The sequence below is a fragment of the Pholcus phalangioides genome, unplaced genomic scaffold (assembly GCF_987345545.1).
Source record: "Pholcus phalangioides strain wild (caught in Gottingen) unplaced genomic scaffold, Ppha-v1.0 ptg000042l_1, whole genome shotgun sequence".
Classification (NCBI taxonomy): domain Eukaryota; kingdom Metazoa; phylum Arthropoda; class Arachnida; order Araneae; family Pholcidae; genus Pholcus; species Pholcus phalangioides.
Genome location: NW_028301628.1, coordinates 36,510,577 through 36,535,083, shown reverse-complemented (window position 1 = coordinate 36,535,083; position 24,507 = coordinate 36,510,577). Strand labels below are relative to the sequence as shown.

The following is a 24,507-nucleotide window of genomic DNA, read 5'->3' as shown; positions in this document are numbered from 1 at the left end:
TGATACCTGCCACTGCTAACAACTGGCCTTGCACTTTGTTGATTGTCATGGCAAAAGCTAAACGAATCGGGAACTGTAATCGCTTTAAAGTGAATGGCATTTCTTCGGTGATGATTGGGATACGTGGAATGAAGACTTCTTTTTCTTTGTAACATCCGGTTAAAATCGTTGCTTCAATGATGCAATTGTGCAATTTCTTCACGCAGAGTCTGTTGCCATTGCAGCGTATCGATATCTCCAAATTTCTTAAAATCATTTTAGGTGCTCCGACTTTGAGGGTCAAGTTGTGTGGTGGCACACACGGAATATCCAAAGAGTTCAGAAATTCTGCAGGATACAGAACTGTCTGCGCTGTGTCAACCGATTTGTAAGATGTGGAGTCTCCCGGAATAATTTTTAGGATTTTTCCGTTGATCTTGTTCACACTGTCATTTTTCGGTGCCAGAATCGCACTCTCACAAAGCCACTCATGGTTTCGGTGATTTTGTTGAATGTTTGGTAAGACGTGGTCTGCAAGTTCTTGAACTGAGTTTATATATATAATAACTGGCAAAATCCATTTGGGAACGTTATCAGTCCAGTGCTTGGGTCTACGGGAATTCTTCCATTGCCAAGTTGATCAACTGATGTGAAAATGATAGCAGTGCTGAGTCATTTTGCAGTTGAACTCGCATGTTGGTGGATAATGATAATTTTTTAGCTTCGTGCCAGAGTGTTGATGTCCTAACAAACTCGAGGCGACCACCGATAGACAGAACCTTCACTTCCAACCCATCTCACTAATGGCAGTAAATTGCAATGTAGCGATATGGCCAGAGTTGGTGTTTGGTGAAGTAGAGTGCTGATGATTTGAGGCAAGCATTGAGTTCATCAGCTGGCGTAGAACATTTTTATTCCCAGTTTTATCGCCGTAGTTGTTGTTCTCTGTTGTTAGTGACGTCAGATATCCAGCTTCTGCAGCGAATATTATTCAAACTCCTTTTAAGCACTTTTTAAATTGAAACTATACCTCAACGATGGGTGGTTGATGAGATAAAGGCCACATTAGCACTTACAGGACACCCTGTATACATGCAAGCAAAAATATCTGGCGCTTCCAGGGTTTTCTTCAATTACTGGGAGTATTGGAAAAGAGCCAAACCATTATAAAGGAATAAACTGTAATGATGGCAGCGTTAAAGATGTGACAAACCATTGTAAAGATATATACACGTCTGAAATGCATTGTTGGGAACCACGGTAACCAAAGTAAACGTTCCGAAAGTGATTGTTGAGACCCCAAAACCATTGTTGCCCGACAGTTTTTCGCCCATTTCGGGCATTTGCCCATCTCTGACGAACTTTTAAAGTAGCCTACGGCTCATTCCCGGTCCTGTTTGGTATATATGCAAAATCTGGCGACGATCGGTCTAAAACTGTAGATTTGTATAAAGAGCATACATACATACATACATACATACATACTTTCACATTTATATATAAGATAAGCAGAAGTAGGCGGTATATATAGCCGAAGGGAAAGATATAAGCAGTTGAGAAGAGAGACGAAAATTAAGGTGAAAGAAAGAAAGAGAGTTCAGAAGTTGGTAACTTCGAGAAGGGTTCACTAAAAAGTCCGATATGGGAGTAGACAATAATTGGAGAAAACACGTACTTGACCGGAATTGGGGTAAGTGAAACTTCCGCCTTTACAAACCAATGTTAAATAATCACTCCTGAATTATGCAATGCACAATCCTAAACTTTTAATGTACATCATATATATATATATATATGTCATTATTTACAATGCCTAATAATTAAAGATAAATAATAACTTTGTCTCTTTACACTTGTCATTCACACGGGCCTGTGGTTATTGACTTCTATATCAACGCATGTACTGTTGGAGCGTAAATTATAATAATATAACAAATTAAGCAAACCAAGTCTAGTTAGTGAACAACAGGCTAACAATATGTATTACGACCCAGGGAAGTTGGTAAAAGCCCGAAAACTGGGAAATTAAATAATAGCAGGTTTTTTGCTCCGCGTGCAGCGTGAAAACGCTGATTGGTTGAAAAAACCTGCAATTCTGGTTTTCAATATATTTTCAGATATGTCTCTATATAGTTGATCGAACCCGAATTCATCACGGTGGCCGTAACCAATTCTTAATGAATGGGCCTACCCGGGCACTGTCCGGAGGCCTCAAGCTAAGAGGGGGCCCTCACAAAAATGAGGTACAGTTAAAATTTTCGAAAAGCATAGGCCTACACGTAAATTTGCCTGGTAGGGCCTCAGAAAAATCCCTTCGCCCGGTGCTAAGACGGTCCTCTCTCCAACGTAGTTCATTTCAAATCTCATCTAGAAGCAAGACACTTTATACGGATTGAAATGATTTTATTTTCAGTGAATTTGTACTGAACGAAAATTTTGCAAATTGGAATTGCAATATACAGGGTGAACATGTTCTGCCAAATGAAAGGGGAGATAGGCGAGCTCAAGAAGAACTTCAACCACCCCTCCAACCCTGTCCTATCTCGTACCGTTTTCGAGTTATGATGAATAATTACGACCTACTCGCAAACTAAGCACATATTTGGAAAGGGCAGAAAAAATCCTATATTAAAAGTGACACCAATTTCATCGAAATATCTGGATTCAATGGCGATCTGCAAGCACTGAAAGATTGGCAAAGTTGAAATCGAATTGTCGCCAAAATTTTTCATCGCCATTTGCTCATGCACACTTACTAGCACATCCGTCAAATTTACTAAAAACTTGTCTATTTCACCAGCTTTCGCAAAAGCCTACAATAATATCTAGTTCAGGAGAAATTTAGTCTTGTTTGCAATACATACATCGTCGAAGTAATTTTAGTAATGTTTGGCAGCAATTCGATTTTGAACTTCGCCAATCTTTCAGCGCTTGTAGCTCGCCATTGAATCCAGATGTTCCAATGAAATTCATGTCATTTTCATAGGATTTTTTCTGCTCTTTCCAAATACGTGCTTAGTTTGTGTGTAGAGCTTTCAGAAACTTCACAAATTTGGGTTTTTCAGACTTGACGCATTTTTTTGCAATAATCGATTATGCACCATAACTCGAAAACGGTTCGATATAGGATAGGGTTGGTAGGGTGTTTCACGTTCCACTTGTTTTCGTCTGTCATCCCCATTTCGTTTGGCAGAACATAGAATGTTCACCCTGTGTGTGTATATCGCCCCCCCCCCCCCACACCAAAGACATGAATGTGCAAATTTTCACTTTTTGAGTCCATCAGCTGATTTGATAATTTTTTTTGCTTTGAAACACGTTATAAAACATTTTAGGAAAATGACATTCATGGAGTAACATTCAAACGTCATTTCCCAAGTTTTTGAAATTTCAGCATTCATGTTTCTGACATAAGGGGACGATATGTATTTTACCTATCCATTGTCGCCCCAACACTCCCCCCCCCCCCCCGAGCCAATACAGTGTTATTTTGTAGGAAAAAACAACTCCCCTCCACACAGAAGAAGAAAAAAAACTGAAGCCGCCCCCCCCCCCCCCGAGAAAATCCTATCCGTGGTGTATTCTGGGATTTTGAGTGCCGCTTGGAGGGAACTGCGCGCATAGAACGAACAAAAATACCTTTACTGGTTCCTTACGCGTAGAAAGAGATAGAACCACCAAAGACCTTGTCATTCTGATTTAACAATATTTTGCATTGTGACGTCAGGTTACGTTAACGTAAACTGTAAAGTACGAGACGCATGCAATTTTGCTTTCTTTCAAAAATTTTGTTTTAACCCTTTAATGATCAGGGACAAGATATCTCGGCCCAACGCAAATGGAAGAAATTCGTTTCAGCTCACCCTCCCCTTTTTTTTTATCTCTTTTCACATCATCTCGAAGCTTTATTGTAAATCCTATGAACCGAAGTTATTTCCGCCTTCCCATTCTTTCTATACTCGATTCGGTTTAGCGATTTCCCCCCCCCCCCACACATACAACGTATTTTTCTACTTTTTTGCGTATTTCCATCAGAGAGCACACAGACGAAGAGGATGGGGTTAATCACCAAAGAGATGTAGTGCACTCATCGTCCCTCCTCTATTTCTAGCATGCGAACACAGGCCCGTCATTTAGGGGGTCAAAAGCCAGGGGCTTTTGAAAATACACTACACAAATGGTATATATATATGTCTATACGTACCTTTAGTACATGCTCTTTGGCCCCGCCCCGGAAAAAGTTGAAATGACGGCCTTGTGTGCGAACAAGGAAACCAGTTTTTCAGATTTATCGTCGATATTTTAAACACAAATCGTACAAAATTGTTGTTGACAGCCTGTACGTGAAGAAGTTAAGGATTAAGTCTTTGGATCAAGCCCTAATATATTTGAAACAGGTATTTTTCTTGAAAACGAATCATTGCATAAAATATTCTAAAAGTCCTCCTTGGATCCTTTTCCCTATCATGGAAGAACAAAATTTCTAATTTCAGATACAAACGTTTGCTTCCATCTTATCTGCTGTAGATAATGGAGGTTATAAACGACAAATAGCAATATCTAAATGGATTTTTGTTTGTCTCCTGCAAGCCCATCCAGATGGGGCATTTATATGCACTGATAAATTTTATAGTTATCATCTGAAAATTAGTTTCTTTCACCATCGCGCAGCACAGGACACATTAATCAGTCTCGATGACCTTTTATTTTGTAATCTCATGACCGTTTACGGATGGGAAAAAAAAAGATGTCTTTGAACGAAGCAACTCGTGAGTTGTCGCCATTGAATCACGCGAGTATCGATCAGATTATCTAATATAAGAGATATTTCTACGCATGTTTGCTGCATTATACTAGCATATCTTATAAACGAAAGCTCATCTTTTGTGTTGTTATAGCTAATCTTTTCGAAGGTGGTTTCATTTTGTTGCCGTTCGTTGAATACCAATTTTTACGTCTTTGGATACCGTGTTTCGAAGGGTGAGCGAATTTCATTTAGTTTATTATGGTGATCGCTTACATAATCGAAAGTAACGTTTGCATTTAGTGGATAAAATGCTTAGATAGATATTTATTTTCAGACTAGACTGAAAAATTCACGCACGCACGCACAATGTAAATAACACTCTACAGGCTGTCCGGATATCTCTGCAACTGTTAACTTTGGAAACGTATTTCCAATTACAGAAATTTTTTAAATGACGCGTAGTTACTCAAAATGTCGTACATTTCTCAAGGAGTCGTATAGGAAGTTCGGGTAATATGAAAAATGCCACTTTTATTTTTTCAATTATTCCAATTTAAAACATGATAGAAACCTGAAACTTGCATTTCTATAAAATTTGGATTCTTGTCTTTGCATTAACAAGTGCATCGTATTTAAAATAAATACATGTAGGCCTATTATGTTTGAGAAAAAAAAGGCATTTAAAAAATCATTTTCTTCGGGTTATATAAAATAGCCGGGTAATGTGGAATAGGGTTCAAAACGAAAAAAACAAATTCGAATTGATCAAAAGCAATATTTAATGAGTCTATGACAATGGACTTTCGATTCCATCCAAATAGTTCAGAGTGGAGGAAGTGTTCTCTTGGTCCGTTAAAAAGTTCCTATGTGTTTTATAATGTATTGAGGGACGCATTGAAAAGAAACAACAGACACGGGTTTTGGCCTTTTTTTTTGCCGCATCAACATTGCCGAAGAGAAACTGTTTTGAACTCTAGTGAACTCTCTTTGAACTGTTTTTTCTCCTAAAGAAAAAATAATAATTCCGGAAAAACCCGAAAATGAAGAAATTTCAAAAACATACGAGAACGGTGAACGTGCCATAAAAAAATGAGGACGTCTGGTAATTCTACATATTTCATGATTCAAGAAAGTGATTTCTGAATAATTTTTTACCTCAGAAACAGATATTGACTATAATAATGAATGGACTATAAACAGATACTAACGCTGATGTCATCTTAATAACACTCAGTCACACTTATAACACCCAATTAATGTTATCATATATTTATTGCTGATTATAATCAGTGTTGGACTCGCCATATTCTCTTTTGATTGAACCGAAGATAGCGTCGTAGATGTTATCGAAAGCTAATTAAACATCTTAAAATGGTGCTAAAAATTATCACATTTTCTGATACATATTATGAATCGAGTGGCTTTTGATATCTCTATGGCTGAAATAATTTCTTTCCCACTATAGAAAAATAATCGCTGCGATGGAGGAAGAGAAAGTTTTCGCCAAGAGCGAAAAATGGTCACTTCAAGCTGCACCAACTAGGTGAATTATTATTCGTCTTATTTTTTTCCGCAGGTATAAGATGCGTTCCTCAGATCAACACTTGTAACGCCAAACAGTTTTCGTCGCTTGATATTAGTAGTTTTTAATAAAAATAATTAATTTGGACATTGACGCCTGCCACCCCGCTAAGAATTGAGTAAGTTCCCCATGGAGTATAAATGTTGGGAACCATTGACCTGTAGCAGTATGTAGTGCTCCCTGTAACACAGTTTTTCTCAACCGCCGGGCCGCAGCCCAGTACCGGATCCTAACACCAGTCACACCGGACCGTGAGTGATTCGAAGTTTCATTTTTCCCATTAATTTCTCGTTAGTTGTGTGTATGACCGATCAAGTTAAGGGGGGGGGGCATACATTAGCATGCGGATAATGCAATGAAAGCATTCGCAATTCGTTGTTCAGTAATTTGTACGAACGATGTGTTGTGAACGATTCTTCAGCTGCATGTACTGGGCCCAGCTGGAATCGGTTTTTACAGCGAACACAAAGGAAAGAAAGGAACACAAAGTAAGTTTGTGTACCCACGAGCGGATTAGAACCACTGCAGGGAGTCGTACGCTACAAGATCGGCGCGCTAATGTATATGCGCCTTTAAATGTTTCACATTGTTCCTCCCCCCCCCCCCACCTTTCCTATAACAAAATTTGTTATAGTATAATATGCATGAAGTACACTCAACTTCCAGGCATTTATAGTTGTATGCAAACCTCCTACGTACGTATATCTTGAGATATTATTAAGCATTTCTAAGGATACGCAAGGTTCTAACGCCTATCCAGAGGTACATAGTGGGCCTACTTCTACTACGTATTTCAGTGGCAGTGGTTTGTAAACTTTTGTCATAGTAACTTTGCCTTATTCATGGTTCATCTGCGGTTCTCAAATTAGTTTAATACAGATTGTGCATTCATAAAAGAACCACTTAAAAGCATAAATAGGCACACAGGTCAGTATTTCACACATGGGTGGAGATCCCCCCCCCCCCAGCATTAAATGTGAAGTCGACTGATCTAATGCATATATGTATAGATGAACTGACATCATCATCGTGCTCCCCCCCAGTCTTCCAAGTCTATCTCCGCCTATGATTTCACGCTCGTAGCGACGCCTCTGACAAAGGTTGCCCCTATCAGAGGCAACAAATAGTTTGAGAAACACTATTCTGATGGGTACACAGGACTCCTATAAAAACTACGAATTTCACGAGGTTTCTTGTTGAAACAGAAACCAAGTCTCATTCGTTGAGTTGAAAAACCAGAAAAAAAACTCATATTCAGCCGACCACCACTGCACGACTGTGAGTATCTTTTGGGGCTTTCGCGATGAGAAGCCTGGTAAGGGGACTTGATTTTCGACGGTGATATCGAGAACAGAAATTACCTGGGAAAATTAGAAAATCGATTCGTAAAAAAATCGGTGACTTTCTTATTTCGTAACTTGAGGACCGTTTACAGGCTTCAAGTAATTTAGTAGTCAAGTTATTAAGTTGTACGGAATTTTTGGTTATAGTCACTACATACAGCTTATTCCAGTCGCCTTACCTTTGGTCAAGAACTAAAATCTGTTCCAACGCGAGTAATGAAGTAGTGAATGCTCATCGGATATGAGAGCACTGGAACATGCACATAGGGCTACTTAACCGGAAAAATAAACCAGATTATATCCTACTTATCTACTTGACAACTGAACCAGTGTAAACGGCCCTTAACAAGTCTGCCTACATTTCAAAATACGTACTTGACGACTTGAAAATAAGAAATTATTTGAGCTTGTAAACGGACCTTTGTGTGTTCTTGACTAACGTAACTTTTTTCCCCCTTTTGAAACCTCGTGACTTTTCTATGATGGTAGACACCATGTGAGAATCGTATGAAAATTATGTTAAAAAGTATTAAACTGTTGGCTACCATCATGCAAACAAAAAAATATTATATTACACCAATTGAATGTTTCCGAAACAACATTTCAGGCGCCGCTGGAGCGATACACCAAACGTTCCATCGACACCTGGTAAAGTTAATCCTATGGATGATAAAAAGAAAAAAGAAAGAACGGAAAGTTTCAAAGAAGGGACCAAAACGGACAAAAGGTGACAATTTCGGACATGACAATCCCAAGGAAACACAAGCCGATTTGAATATGTATATTCAACTTTTGCATGAATAGAAAGTTCTTATTAAAGTGTGGTATAAAGACTCTGTTTACGCACGAAAATGTTTTTAAACGTTTATTGTTTAAATGTTTTTGCAGAGAAATTATTGAATCAATGTTCATTGCAGGAAAGTTGAAGACGAAAAACAAGATCTTGACAACAAACCGAAACATGAAAAAAATTCGGACGATTTAAAGCCTCGTTTATAGCTGAAAAAAAAGAAGTTATTTGCGTCGTTAAAAAAGTACTAATAAGTGCTTTTTCTCAATCTTGATAATCTCAAAATATTTCAAATCGTTCAACGAATAATGTTGAAAATAAATTCAAGTATTGTATTTCAATGTATGTATATGTTTCTAAATTCTAAAAAGCGATTCGTAACTAATGGAGTGACAGAAAACTTTCTTTTCGTACCGTTACACATTTAGGACGCGACCATATTTTTTCTGGAAGGTTTTTTAAAAAAATGCGAGAAATTGGGATCGAAAACATGAGATGTCGCCAAAGAAGTTGGCAAAATTGCCGGTTATTGGTGAATTGCCAAACGTGGAAATAAAGAGCAGATCGGCAACGAGAGTTATAAATATTCATCGCACATATATTATGTTATCACGTTATGTTGCGAGTTGGCCTTGCCAGGAGCTGATAAAAAAAATCATTCTGATCTCTATACAGTTATCATGATAAAGGGTGTCCAATAAATTCACAGTTTAAAAATTCATAAAAATTGAAGGAATTGGTGTATTTTAATGTGTTTTTCTTGAGATACAGGGGAAAAAGTTTACGATTACCACTGCACCACATACCAACTCCGGCCATAATGCTATGCGCAATTTACTGTCATTAGCGAGTTGGGTTGGAAATAAAGATGCAATCTCTATCGGTGGTCGCCTCAAGCTCGTTAGGGAAAATTAATCTTCCCCGGGATTGAATCCGGGACCTGACAGCAATCTTCACGGTGACAGACGAGCATCTTACCACCACGCCCCTCGGGCAGGGCTTACGATTAACATTTTTGAATTGCTTTAAGAACACAAGAGATTGAAAAAAGATTCACAGCCACAATCGCCAATGCCGGTCTGCCACTCCAGACCAGCGTTCTGAACGCTTGACGAAAACCATTCAAACATACCAATTCATTCAATTTTTAAATTATCTACTAGTTTAAGGGACACCCTGTATAACCTGGTATAACATTTTTTCCCCTCGGAATCTACAGACTGGCGAAATTTCTCTCTTATCTAAACAAAAATCGTAAGGAAAATTGAAGCCAGAATTTTTCCCAAAATAAAAGGTAAGGTTCAGTTATTAAATTGTTGAAATTTTTCACACAGCACGTACTATCACATGAATTAACGCAAATCTGGGGATTTCTGTAAAATACAATTACGAATTCAATACGTTACGGCTAATGTCTAGTGTCTTCGCGTAGTGGTCGGTGTCAGTGGGGGCGATGGAAAAAAAAGTTGAGGAAATGGTCTAATGGATCAAAAAAGTAGGATAGGGGAACAGCTATTAGCTTAAGACGCCTGCTTAACGGGTTGTTTAATCATCGAGGTTGGAAACAAAAGTTTACTATTCAATGTGACTTCTAATCGTTAAAAAAACGACATAGGGGCCAGCTTTGTTTAACTCCAGAATACTAGCTGAAAAAACTTGGCAATTTACCACCTAGTGAGTTGTGCCGGAAGTGTAAGTATTAAGTATGTGCACCTAAGAGTTTGAGTGCGTATCTAGTGTTGTCTGATTTTTCAGTGATGCCATCTATGTTTTAGAAGTGATTAAGTAATTACTGAATACTTGTACTGTTGCTCTCTGGGGAGTGACTTTTCAATGGGGAGATCAGCTCGCATTCGTGCCTCGAAGGCGGAAACCACAGAAAACCAACTTCAGCCGAACACCACTGTGGCGACGGTGGGGCTCGAACCCAGGACCTCGCGATGCAAGTCCGTCTTTCTGACCACCACCGCCGCGGGTGTAAAGTAAACCTATTAGCTGTGTTCACTAGAAAGATGGCCGACTTATAACAGGGCACTGTGACGTCGATATTATCGCTGCAGCCAATAGCTGTCCGATGTCTTTTTTTAACGATCAGACAAATTGAATAGGATGATGATGAGCCCGTTACGATTTCGGAGTAATCGATAAAGTAGAATATTCCTGGATGAATATTTATCCCTAAATTAGAATATAGACCTGCCACTTTGTCTCTCTCCCGAGTCTTAACCGCACAAAAGGGAGGACCTCGTACACATTCCTCTATGGAATTTTTAACGAATTGGTGCATGACTGAATGTGCGTGTACGTGTTGTGAACCTAACATGAAGTTTGTATAGTGCTGCCATCAATTTCTCCGAGTGAAGTGCAATGATTGACTAATTGCACCCTTGTAGGCCTGTTGCGAGACTAACAGGGAGATCGGCTCGCATTTGCGCCTACGAAGTTTGGAACCACAAACCGATTTCAGTCGATCACTGTGGCGACTGTGATCCAGAGTGTTTCATACCAACTGATATCTGGTTCTGAATTCATAGCTGCTCTATATTTTGTTCAACAGAGAGAAATGTAAAGCACCAGCAAAGTTTCAACACTTTCCTGAAAATCATTCAACGCACATTAACCAAAATAGCTTCATATGACTGTTCCTGCACTGTCATAGTTGCCAACTTTGCAGAATTAGAATTCGAGAGGTTTTCATGCAGATCCAAATTCTGTATAAAAATCAATACAAAAAGGATTTTCCCCTTTTGCAAAAACGTGACATCGCACCAAGTCACCAACCAGTAAGTTAAATTACCTGTCATTACTACTTTCCAATCAAATCACGCAAACAAAACAATTGCCATCGGGCTCTAAACGTGACATTTAGATGCAACTGGATATATGGTCAAAGGAAATACAAGTGTCATCTCGCCAATTTCGGATGTTACAAGGCCGAATTGACGTTGGCTGGTGAATTTTCTTTCCCCCCCTGAAAATGAAATACTAATGGTAACAATTTACGCTTGTGACGTCATTTCGGAGGATTAAAACCGAAAGCATGTCTTTCTTGAAAGTAAATTCTTTGTGAATTTTTCCCAAAAAGTAGGGTTTTACAATCACGGTCGAAATTCGGGAGATTTGGCAGCTATGCACGTCCTTCCGAGAATCAACAGATAAAAGCAGCTTTGGGCGCACGCTGCTGAAATGCTTTCTCCCTATTTTGAAATCCTGGCAAATTTGAATCTTGTGGGGAGTCACAAAAAGTTACTCCGGTTTACAGTATAAAAACTATCTTAGGAGAGATTCCTTGCACCACTAATCTTGACTCAATAGAACAAGAGTGCAGCAAAACCACGCAATGTGCTCTATTTTTTAATATTTTGGGAGGCTTAAGTTGAAGGCGCTACTGACAAACTACTGCCCCCCTCCATATTTCATGTGGTGGTGGGGTATCAGTCAGAATTTACTCTGGCACGACCATACCCTCAGGGTGGGAAGAAGGAATAAGGTTCTATCACCAAGTTTGGTCGTGCTCGGTCCGTTCTGAACTCTCAAATCTACCACTATCCTCCCATAAGGAAAACTGGAAAAACATTGAATCTACCAATCATAAAATCGTACTGCAGTACACTTACTCCTTTTTAAGAACTATTCCTCTGGTCACAAACAATGCATCGTTTCTTAGAATATCTTCCAATTTACGAATTTTAAGAACCAATTTTTCAAGTTTTTGAGCTTTAATGTTAAGTGTTTAATGCGTTTTTCAATTTGGTTTACAGAATGACACAAAACAGAAAACAAATAGAAACAATGTAAGAAAATTGAACTTAATTTATTTTTTAAACACAGCACTGAAATTGTATGCAATTAAAAAGTTATCCACTAAACCAAGACAGCAAACTAAATATATATAAAAAAGAAAGCCGCTACATAATACATGGTGTATAATAACCCCAGCTGTTATAATTTCAAGTGAGAAACAAAAGAATAATCCATTAGTTTATTACGATGCAGAGTGCTTTACTGTACACTTATTTAAAAAAAAAGTCCATCTCAAGGAACGGGGGGGGGGGGGGGGGGGAAACTAGATTCAAAGTCACAAATACATATAAAAAATACTAATAACCAAAAGACAATAAATTAGGATTGACATTCTTTTATGCAAAGGCTAATGTAACGTTCATATAAGATCGTATATTGTGCAGTCAGCGGGAAAACAATTTAGATAAAAGAAAAAAAAAGACATTGGTTTAACTCTAATGAAAGAAAAAAAATCAAACACATCTGTATTCGGGATAAATTTCATTAGGAAAAAAAGGAATGACCATGTTACGATCCAACATAAAATTTTTTTCAAACAAGCTAAAAGCAGTTTTAAATTCTCCGCATGTATTATTGTTTTTTAATACAGCCTTGACAAAATATATCACAGCATATATACACACAGCAGTCGAGTCTTCATTACATGCACCGACTGCCTGTTCCATCACAAAAAAAAAAAAACAATTAAAATAAAAAAAAACCTTCAAATCATACAAGATTATAATAGGGTCGATTATAACGATCCTCACACAGAATTGCAAGCACTTCATTAATCAAAAATAAAAAAAATTGCACAGAAGACACTAAAACCTTTCAAAATTCAATTAAAGAAAAAATCTTCATAAAAGCTTAAAAAATGGACATTTCTTTGCATGAAGCATAATAACAAGGAAATTCTGTAACCCAGAGAATTCTACAGAATGAAACACCTTGTGCTACTCGAAATTGGCACAAATACGCTTTAAAATAATTAAATTTAAAGTCATTATTCGTACTCGATAAACACCAAGTTCAAATTTCGTTTTTAAATTCAACTGCAAGAAAAAAAAAAAATTCATCTCGCTATCAATGCTATGTAATGGAAACAGATGATTCATAACCGAACTACATGAAAACTGATATATCGCTAAAACTAGGAACATGTCTAATTATATTTTTTGAGCAATTATATGAAAGGCATAATCTTTCTCTTAACACAGCTTCCTCACACAAAAGTGGCAAAATACATTTCACTGGAATATTCAAAGGAAGATATGAATATCATGTTTGCAATTTCAGTTATAAGGTAACTATAAATATCAAGCTTGTAAACAGTATTAATAACAAAAATAAGCAGTGAAAAGATCTTGCGGGAAAAACGGAGCCGAAGGGATGGTAATACTCCAGAATGATAGTAACAGTCACTCTATAATTTGCAATTATTTGTTAAAAGCATTTGAATAGAAAGAGGGAAACTGCTTAAATGGTTCAGTGTTAACAATAGTTAGATCAGGAATGATTACAAAAACTAAAGGACCTTTCGAAAACCTCGAATGAACAGATATATAAAATATGGCATACTAAAAAACTTTAAAGCACAGGAAAAAGAAAATGATCAAAAATGGTAATTTTTTTATAATAAACCCTTCAACAATAAATATTACACAACAGCAATACATTTTCTCTCTCCCGATGTTATGCAAGTATCCAACCAAGCCGATAAACATAGATAAGCATTTTGAGAACATGAGTTAACGGCACATGGGGGAAAAAAACCAACAGTTCTCTAATATACAAATATAAAAATATCAGCAACTAAAAAAAAAGCATCTCAGCCTTTTTTTCTTTCAAAACCTTCTCATTCGTTAAATTCAAGTTTTTTTTTTTTGTAACAAGAATCACTTCTATATATTCTTTTTTTACAATATTTTCGGAACAAGCACTTGCTGAAATCAATATTCATCGTCGTCATTCTGAGATATTGCTGCGCCATCATCTGGAATGTCATCCGGAACAGCAAAACCTTCCTGTAATTACGGGAAAAAAATTTCTACAGGTACTTACATATGAAAGCATGTAACATGTGCAGTAGATGCTCCTTATTGTACACTGGAGTGCCAAAAGTCATGAGATACTTCTTAATATCGATGCACTTCGCTGGGTAAAAAGAGGTCCCATATGATATTAAGAGGTATCCCATGACTTTTGGCAATTCAGTGTGTATGTAATAAGATAATCTTATTCAGATACTTCTGCAAAATATAGATCACACCAATATCAAAAGTTTTTGAAGCTAAGGTTGAACCAGACTTATTTTTTCCCATCGTTATCAACCTGCATGATTATATATATGTAGGTGGTCAAAAGGTGTACCCTCTATTGTTAAAATTTTTTGTACTCTGTTCACGATGTCTCAATCGGTCCTCAGAAACCACTATGATCCATGCACATGTGGAGCTTTTTCTCAATGACCTGTTTACATCCTCATATCATGTTACATCCTTCTGCCAGTTTTTGAAAAAGGAGTGCTTGAGAAGGCATGACAGACTATTTGAGGCCATAGAAGCTAGAGATCATGTGACTTTATTCCCTAGGTCAGACACAGATACCAGCTTTCTCATAGAAAATGGAACATTTTCCTCAATTTTTTTGAATGAAGCTTACTCTAATTCTTAGGCCATTCGTCCACTGCAAGCTACTATGAACAAAAACAAGTACAGCTATAGCAGTCTTGCATATACACACACATGCAACTTGTTTTTTCTCATAGCAGCTTCCAGTGGATGACTGGCTTATTTTCTCAAAAACAGATGATTTTGAAAAATTAAGTTTATGGCATAAATAATGAAATGAAAGTTTTGTAAATTTAGTTTGGAATATCCCGATTTCAGGATGAAAAAAATCACTTCAGTACTTTCACGTGAATGAAAAATATTTCTTTCCAATTAATAAAACCTCATGTTCCCAATTGGGAATATTGGCCATTAAAAGGTTTCAAGCTACTTCCTAGATTGGCAATTCCCAAACTTGGGAATGAAGTTATATTGAAAGCAATATAGAGGACGATTCCAGGAAAAAAAGTTCCTTTACTTTAAGACTGCCATTGGAAGGTCTAAGAATGGGAATGGGCCACAAGGTATTTAAAATTTTCCAAGTGTACCATTAATGCAAAATGTTTTTTCAATCCCTAGGTGAACAGTGGATGTTTCATGAAGAGTGTCTTAAGATCAATGATAACTGTCGATTCTAAAACTAAAGCAAGAATATGGGGGGGGGGGGGGAATATCAGCAAAAAAGTGAAATTCATTTGTTAAAGTGACGCCACCATAAAAATATTGATGAGGATTTAATTTTTTTTTCCAACCAAAATCATAAAAGTTTCAATTGGTAAAATTTGTTCCTCTTGGTTCTAATTAGAGCACTTAGCCAATTTCAATTTTTTAATATTAAAGTACAGTGGAACTTTGGTTAACGAGCGTAATTTGTTTGGCCAATATGCTCCTAATCACTCATATACGATTCAAAGTTCTCTACGAAATAATGGCAATCGATAATTTATTCTACAATTATTCATTCCCATGGAAATGACTAATAAAAACTGCATTCAATTAATAATACAACACAATATAAATACTACCGTAAAATATATACAATATAATACCATAAATAAATACAATAATGTTTACAATTTACTCTAATTGAGGAGAGAGAGAGAAAGACTATCGTTTAAGATGATTTAAGGGACTGTTTGCAAACTAATTTTTTTGTGCAACTTTGAAAAAGAACCTATCCAATGACACTTGCTTTTGCTTACTTTTTAGGATTTCTCAGAAATGAGAAATTACATTGTTAGGCAGATTCATTCTTCACACTGCTACAGCTTCATTTGATTGGTTCTTTTCTATAAGATTTTACACAGATTTCTACATTCTATAAGTCTTTTCAATCTCATTTGAAATAAGGGACTTCTCAGTTCTCTTCCTTAGACGATATAACCTCCACCAAGGACACAATCTCTTCACCAAATAGTGGCTTCTGTTTGAAGCTAATCATTCAAAAGTCTCATTCAATAATGCAATCATCCCACAGTTTTACCTGAGTTTAAGCGCACATACGTGTGGTTACAATGCTATATCTAGATTCATATCATTAATAATCACACTGACCGCAGACTATGAAGAATGTTAACCACAATTCCACAGTAAGTATGCAAATGAAAGCGAAAACCATTGGCTCAGTTGTGATAATGTGAAAATAAACGAAGCGCAAAATTTTTGCTCTTGATGTGAATTGCTTACTAACCAAAGTTCCACTGTATTATAGTCTCAAAACTCAAATACTAACATAATTTTGTTTAAAACACTGTTCCCCTCTGATATCAGAAAATTCAATGAAAGAAAAAGGTAGGTCGAGATGGTAGGCGAAAAGAAAAACGCTAGATTTGAACTGTTAAATTCAGGGAAATGAGAAACAAATTTTTAACAGCTTTTTTCCCCCAATACCTTACAGTAGAAAACCCTCCCAGACAAATGCAAAAAAAAAAAAAATTCTTATTGCCAATTTATTCAAACCACTACCAATTACTGCTCAACAGAAGGTTAAATTATTTCACAAAATAAAAAATAGTCAACAGAACCAAAACAATACATATGGTCACTGCTTACTAAACTCATTTTGCCAATTCCTTTGCTAAGAGACAGAATTGAATCAGGTGCATTTGATTTTTTTATTGTCAAAGGAAACATTTAGCCATGATTTGTAGCCATGACAATCAACAGTGCGAATGCAGGCAACCCCACAGAAATTTCCTTGCCAAAAATAGGGAAAGCAGAAGATCTGAGGAATTTTTGAAAGGGTCTGGGAGATCCAGAAAATCCAGGGAGCCCGTGAGAATTTCAGTGAGAGTTAGCTATGGAATTGCTTTGTCATCCCTCTCAAGCCCAGATCCAACACCACTATCACATCTTTAGCCTCTGGAAGGTTCTTATATATTTGAATATTCAACATAGAAGACAAAGCCTAGTAGGAAGTGCAAATGAAGCTTCAAGAGCAACTAAAGGAAAAGGGATAAAGCTGCTCAAATATCAGTTCTTCGAAATACAAAAAGACTGTCCCAAAAAAAAAAAAAACAAAAAAACCCATGAGCATTCATTACTGCAAACCATTAAGAAAGTGACTCATTTATCCTCATACACACAGATATACAGTTCTACGAAAGAGGAATTCAAAATGAAAAATCAACATAAGAGGAAAACCAGATTTTGGTATTTAAATAAAAATTTACTTGACTTACTATATATTAAACTTTCAATTTTTCTATACTAATCATCTAAATAGTAGAAAAGAAAGTTTGTTAGCCCAAGAGGCAAATTTGATGATGCAAAATTTACAATGCAGCATAAAAACATGTGATTAATTAGAAAACTGCAGCTCAACATAAATCAAATTTTTGCCAAAGCAATAACGCAAAAGGAAAACTGGGTTTCTTGTATCAACCCCAGCACTTGCTCATCTCTATTTCGAGTATCTTTTTTAAAATTTGAATTAAAAAACTTCATTCAGAGATTAAAAATTTCATAATTATATCAAACTTCATGCTAATGAAAAAAACTTTTTAAAACTTTTTCAAACACTAAAAACATCCATACTTACCTCTGTGGCATACAGAATTTCCAGTATTTGCTCAACAAAAGCCCTCTTTTCTTCAGACATGTCTTGGTCTTGACATAAAACTTCAATATCCCTTAGTTTTCCATAATAGAAATCCCTTTCACGTTCTAGTCCATCTACTGTCATCTTGAACTCTGAAATCTAAAAATACAATAAACATGAGATTAAAAAAAAGAAAAAATTCACAAAATCTAATACAGAAGTACATCAGGAGGTCAAAAGTGTAGCAAGTATAACAACCTTTAATAACATTCAAAATATTCACAAACTCGATCTTTAAGGGATGTCACAACCTCTGAGGCTTCAAAATGTTGATTTTTTAAAAAATGTTTCATTTAATTGCAAATGTATAAAAAAAATTTAGTGTCAATCGGTTCTTTTGAAATATAAAATAAGGAAAAAGGTGGGCCACAAAGTGAACCACTTTTTAAGTCTTTTTTTTTTTTGCTGAAATTCATGATCTGAAAAAAAAAAACCCCATAAATATCTCAATTACTTATACAGTCGATGCTTGTTATATAATGAAGTTACAGCAACAATTCCATTACAATAACCAGTAGGATAAGTCCCAAATGTTTTTCATAGAACGACTATCATATAAATTTTACTTTTGATATAATGACCATCCCAATATGTCTGTTTTTGATGGGGCAAAGGAAGGTCGTTATATTGAGCGCCAATTGCATTTCCGTATGAATTTTCTCTAACCATGAATCTCAAAAGTATTTGAGAAAAAAAATAAATTTCCACTTAACCCAATAAAATCCCTTTGTCCACTCTTAAAGCCGATTTCTTTTTAAAATCGCTGCGCATCCCACTGCGCCTAAACAATAAAAATAGATTAATTTCAATGTGAACAAAAGTTTTAAGTGTAATATACACTAGAGAGAACTCTACTAATCCTCTTGGCTCTTTCTAAAATGCTGCATTGAGTGCACGTTACCATTTTATATATGGGGGGGGGGGGGTTTCAATGAATACATGATTACACCTCAATAATGAATTACATATTTGTCTTCAAAAATCTCTTGCATTTTAATTTGGAGAAGCGATCTAATGTGATCTGGACCCACATTTTTTCCTCGCACAACCACAGATTTTTTTTTAACAGGAGATTTGGAGATTTAGTCCGATTTGTTATTCTTCTAGATTATGGTCAAAAGCAAGTCTTGGCCATAAATTCTCGTTTTCTTTAGCTAGGTTTCTTCACGTGAGCTTCTTCAAACCAATAAACATTTCTTACTAATAATTTCCCCCCTTTTCGGAGAATGGAAAGGGACTCGTACTTATCTTTAATGAGATATTAAAACAATATTTTCTATACACCTGTTTGACAGATTATAACGCCCCTTGATCTGCTGGCTGAAGCAAAGATTAAAAAAACCATGCTAATTTGTTTTGGTCATTGTTAAACGAATGATCAATCTAACTTTTTTCAGATAAGACCTGATATTAAACAATAGAGAATATTCACTGCTATCTATTTTTTTAAGCCATGTTTAAAAGAGAAACCCACGTAATCCATCTGAACAGGTCTGTCTCAATTAGTTTGGATTAATAGGGTTCTAGTGTACTAGAAATGAGTTGGGGCTATTCAAGTATTACGTCAGTAAATTTTTTTGTCATTTTTGACTCCTAGTCAGCAAAACTTAGCCATCTGTGTGTATGCCCACGGTTGTCGAATTTGCTCCACGGGCTGGGTCTTTTACCTTAAAAAGCCTGGGTTTTCTGGGGAAAATGGGGGGTTTTTTTGGGGGGGGGGGGAAATGTGTTGCTTAAGGTTAAAATTTTATTTTGAGGTTAGTTTATGCATTCCAAAAATTGCTGCATACCCTTTTTTATGTAAGCATTTAGGTACGAGATTCACATATTAAAATATGTCACAAGAAACCGCAAACAGAAAATGTAACCATGGACCTTAATTTAACAAATATACCTGATATGTAATATGCGATAAGCATATCCACAGAAATTATTCCTTATTTATAATACACATGCACAAATCCTTGTATAAATAAACTGAAGCCTCTGTGAAGTAAATCAATGTATGTAAACTGAATTTTTATTCAAAAAATATTTACATGCTTGCATTACTTTTTCATAAGTTTGCGACAGCTCACCAAAGACTGGCCAAACGTCGCCAAGTGTGGAGACTGAGCGAGTCGGTGTTTGTGACTACAGGCGGGAGCAGGATGTTGATTCAATGTTAAGTTGTCTATGATACATAAAAAACTGATTGTCACAGTGACCAAAGTATTTGTTATCCTGACCAAACAAAATAGAGCGATTACAAAAATGGCCTTAAAGGCATCGGCGGTGCTTCATGCAGCACATACACAAACTACACTGAATAATTATTTGAAAGTCGGGGGGGGGGGGGGGGGAGGACCAAATTGCTTGGACTGACATAGCAAATAAGAAATTTCCAAATTCCAAAACACTATTGTCCAATGCAACACTTTTATCACATCCGTAACCCGATGCCAAACTCGTACTTCAAATAGATGCACCCACTTTTGCCACTTCAAATAGATGCATACACTTTTGCCATTGGTGGTGCACCGTTTCAGGTGGTTGACAATGAGCGTCAGCCTCGTGCTTTTTTTTTTTTAGGAAATTATCTCCCACAGAATGCAACTACACTGTGTACGACCGTGAGTTGTTGGCTGCATATGCTTCTATAAAACAGTTTTGGCATATTTTAGAAGCTAGGGACTTCACTAGACCATTGACATGCCTTCAGACAAAAATTAGACAAGGCTTCTCATCAATGCAGGCAATTAGATTTTATTGCCCAATTCACTACTGACATACATTATATCAGGGGTAGCGAAAACATACTCACGGATGCACTTTCCCACATTGCATCAATTTCAATGCCCAACCCTATTGAGTATAACAAAATATCAAAAGCACAAGAATATGACCAAACTTTAACTGATCTTTTACAAAATCCATGAGAATTACAGCTCAAAAAAAAAAAAAAGAAAAAAAAGTGACACTGCCAGCCTCCAATACTTCACTATTTTGTGATCTCTCTACTGGCGCAGCTAGACCATATATACCAGAACAATTTCTGAAGCAGATTTTCGAGACAATTCATACTATTTCCCATCCAGGAATTAAAGTTACAACTAAATTGATGGACTGTTTCAAGTGATCCAATGACATGAAAAGACATTCAATATCGATGTCCGTGGAAAAAAACGAAGTTTATCTGAACAGACTGAAACCCGCCTTCCTGGCTTTAGACGTGAACGATTCCAGTCTGTCATCAACAAGAATTACTTTGCCTACGCCTCCTGTTCCTCAGACAAGAAAAACACGTTCCAGATGAACTGTCCATTTTCCGGACTGAGTTCGCTACTGGGGGTGGGGAATGTGCAACAACTCACCAGACTGTGGCCAACAGTCACCTAGTGTGGAGACAGCGCGAGTCGATGTTTGTGACTCTACAGACTGGAGCAGAATGCTGATTCAATACGTTGTGTTGTCTGATACTTAAAAAGGTGATCGTCTCAAGTTTTACACAGGTACACCACTTTCATAACTGAAATATCAAGAGACAAAAATAACATCTCTTAAGGAAAAGAAAACTGTGGGATTCTTGTTGCACAGTAGAAACATCTACTATAAGTGAACATTCATTGGCCTTGAAAATTTAATCATTGAGAAATTAATTTATTTTGGATTTCAGAAAAAAAAAACTTGGCTGATACAAAATTTTATATTTGGTTTGCACCAAAAGGAGATATTTTTAGGTCATTTAAAAAATAATTTTAAGAGTGATTACACCATCAATTCAATACATTGAGGACTGGACACACCCTGCTTCTTACTACTTCAAGGAGGTATTGAAGCATTCCCGCTTAATTCAATAAATCCCTTTTGTTCACTCTTCGAGCAGTTTTTTTTAAAAATCACCATGCTTCCCCTCCATCCAAACTACACATTTGTGTATCGATCATTTCACTGACAAGCATCTTATGACCCACAAATTTACACAGGTGTCGTAAAAATTATAAACTTATACCTGATTGGTGAGCTCATCTATTCTTGTTGCATCACCGCCAGCACCAGCAAATCTATTTGTCACCCTCTGGGTAGTTGTAGTTCTGACTGGAGCAACACGTGGTGAGGGTGCTGAAATATTAGAACATAGTAACTATACAATACATAACATTAAAAATTTCAGCCTTTCTGCTCAAATAAAAAACAGACTTTTTAAACATCTCATATTGCATAAGTTAAAAAAATACTTAAACTGTTCATAATGAGTTAAACAAATCTGAAACTTCAAGAATATTCTGAATATTTCAAGAAGTTGATAACCCGGAGAGGGGGTGTTTAAAATTTCATTGATCAGCAATATAACCACCATAGTGGAAATCAATAAACCGTCAGCAAAATACATCACTTTTTCAAGATTTTTTTTTTTTCAATTTTGTGCATTTGATGTAATGCTGCCTCCCCACAACTCAAAGGGAGAAAAACACAGGAAGAGAAATACTCTGGTCTTTTCTATTATTCATTCATACTGTAGGAATACTCTTATACTATCCTAAGGGCAAGGAAACCCCCTCCTATTATCAAACTTTGAACAAAAGCTGACTCTCCCACTGGCATTTGATTGAGGGGGAGGGGGGGGGGGAGGAGGAAAGATAGAAAACATGCTATCAGGAGAAAACTTAAAAGCAGCATTAGACAGTGACATGTTTTCTCTCCTCTATGTTCGAAGAAAAAATGCCAGATTGCTAGACAGACTGGACTAGTGTGCGGTCTGATTAGTCTTCTGTAATATTTGGAAAAAAAAAAATTTCCACAAAATTAAATGTTATGCTAAACGTTACCTGCACGGCCAATAACCTTGGTAACTGAATTGTTGGCAAGTCGATGAGTAGACCCTCCTTTATTCTGGGCACCTACGCTAATATTACTTCCTCCTCTATCTGAAGCACCACCGATAGAAACACCACCTCGGGCATCTAATGCACTATAATCTTGCCCACCATAGTTAGCATCGAAGAACTTCTTGAACCACTGCAGAAACTCAAAATTATCTTGAAACCTTCCTTTGATGAGCTTGTCAACAGGAATATGCTTTAAAAAAAAAAAATACATTGTAAAATAATATGCTTTGCAAATGTAAACAAATTTAGAACATCATTTGTTGATTTAATTTTTATAACATCTAAGGGGAATAATCTTTAAAACTACAAGTAGTTAATACAATTTGATTTTCAGACACTCCATCAGTTCTTAAATTATTTTTGCTTTATTCTAAATTAAACCTGAATTTCATTCTTAATTGAATTTGGAAATATATCTAATAAAATAAAATTCTTGATACAACACATGGATCTCAATATTTCCAAAAGTTAACATGAATTAACAATATACAGCCAAACTAGTAACAATGACCATGTTTCTTGCAATGCTTCATTATTAAAGAACTAGGTAATGTCTACCCCTCATCCACATTTTTTCTGTACATAAAGAAACAAATTTTTGACTAAAATAAAAAGTATCCTGTTTGTTCTCGTATTTTCAGCATACTCAAGTTTTTAATCTTTACTGAAATCAAGTTGATTATTTCGACTACAAATATGTTTACCATATTTGTCATATTGAATGTTTTTTTCCTGTGGAATTCATTTTATACCATTGTACTTTGCAGTAGCACTTCATTCCATGGCATAGGCAATTTTTTGGAGATTGAGCATTATAATTAGATACTTTGTTAAGTTTTGGTATCGTATTTGACGACAACTGGCACTCTTCATTTTGTTTGAGAAAACATGGTCAATTTGAGATTGCAAAGACCAAGGAATTTTCTTGAAAACTTTTAATTACAGTGAAGGAAGCAGAAGAAAAAGAAATTCTGAAAAGGAAATAATAAAGGATATGTTTTCCAATTAACATAATACAGGGTGTTTCAAAAGAATCATCCGATTTGAAATGTGTATTACAAAAAACATGGAACATTTATATTACATGGCTAATCATAAAGTTCTTTTACAAACCAAATTAAAGGTGCTCAATATGTCCACCGAGATGCATGCTCAATATGTCTATACGGTAGTCAAATTTGTCCCAAACTTTTGCAAGCATGTCTGCATCCACTGCTGCTGCTGTTACGCTTATCTTCAGTCTGGCTAATGCAGTTGGAAGGGGAGGCACATAAAGGTAGTCTTTTATGAACCCCCCTCAAGAAAAAAAACACTGAGGTCTGGTGATCTTGGAGGCCAGTGATGCTAAACTGAATCGCCATGTCCCGTACGGCTGATTCATTGTTGCTCCAATGTGGTGTGCCCCGTACTGCTGGAAAATAAAATCATCCAAATCGGTTTCTAACTGGGGGAAAAGCCAATCTTGACAAACACTGAAGTGGCAGCTGAAGGAAGAGCGTTAGCACTACCTCTCAGCAATTGCGTGAAACTTGAGATTTCCCTCTTTCCACCTATACATTATTTGATCAAAATGGATTAAAAGCTTAATAGTTACAGTTACAAGTTACAGTTTTTAAATCAAATGATTCTTTTTGAGACACCCTGTATAATAAATTACTTTTCAGATAATGTGAGAATACACAGGGTGAAATATTAAGTCTTTT

General features: G+C 36.3%; 2 protein-coding genes across 5 annotated transcripts in view; one reads left to right on the top strand and one right to left on the bottom strand.

The window, feature by feature from the left end:
- The first annotated feature begins 1,568 nt into the window (after window positions 1-1,568).
- Window positions 1,569-8,782, top strand: LOC149064957 (uncharacterized). Of its 3 annotated transcripts, none has more exons than XM_089255437.1 (5): window positions 1,569-1,669; window positions 4,878-4,959; window positions 6,192-6,269; window positions 8,259-8,378; window positions 8,569-8,782. In XM_089255437.1, the coding sequence occupies exons 1-5, from the start codon at window positions 1,621-1,623 to the stop codon at window positions 8,648-8,650; spliced, it is 411 nt and encodes a 136-aa protein (XP_089111563.1). In that variant the 5' UTR covers window positions 1,569-1,620; the 3' UTR covers window positions 8,651-8,782. The 3 variants fall into 3 exon arrangements, with proteins under 3 accessions (XP_089111563.1, XP_089111565.1, XP_089111564.1); XM_089255439.1 differs by having other exon boundaries at window positions 8,259-8,430; XM_089255438.1 differs by lacking the exon at window positions 1,569-1,669 and adding an exon at window positions 4,641-4,748.
- Window positions 8,783-12,234: 3,452 nt separating this feature from the next.
- Window positions 12,235-24,507, bottom strand: part of Eb1 (microtubule-associated protein RP/EB family member 1) — a 28,746-nt gene continuing 16,473 nt past the window's right edge. Inside the window, exons 5-9 of one of the 2 annotated variants that reach the window (XM_089254647.1) lie at window positions 22,745-22,994; window positions 21,928-22,037; window positions 17,877-18,035; window positions 17,518-17,553; window positions 12,235-14,251 (exon numbers count right to left, since the gene is read on the bottom strand). In XM_089254647.1, the coding sequence (XP_089110773.1) occupies window positions 17,524-17,553; window positions 17,877-18,035; window positions 21,928-22,037; window positions 22,745-22,994 (549 nt within the window). In that variant the 3' untranslated portion in view covers window positions 12,235-14,251; window positions 17,518-17,523. The remainder of the gene's footprint in view (window positions 14,252-17,517; window positions 17,554-17,876; window positions 18,036-21,927; window positions 22,038-22,744; window positions 22,995-24,507) is intronic. The other variant, XM_089254646.1, reaches the window with a different exon arrangement.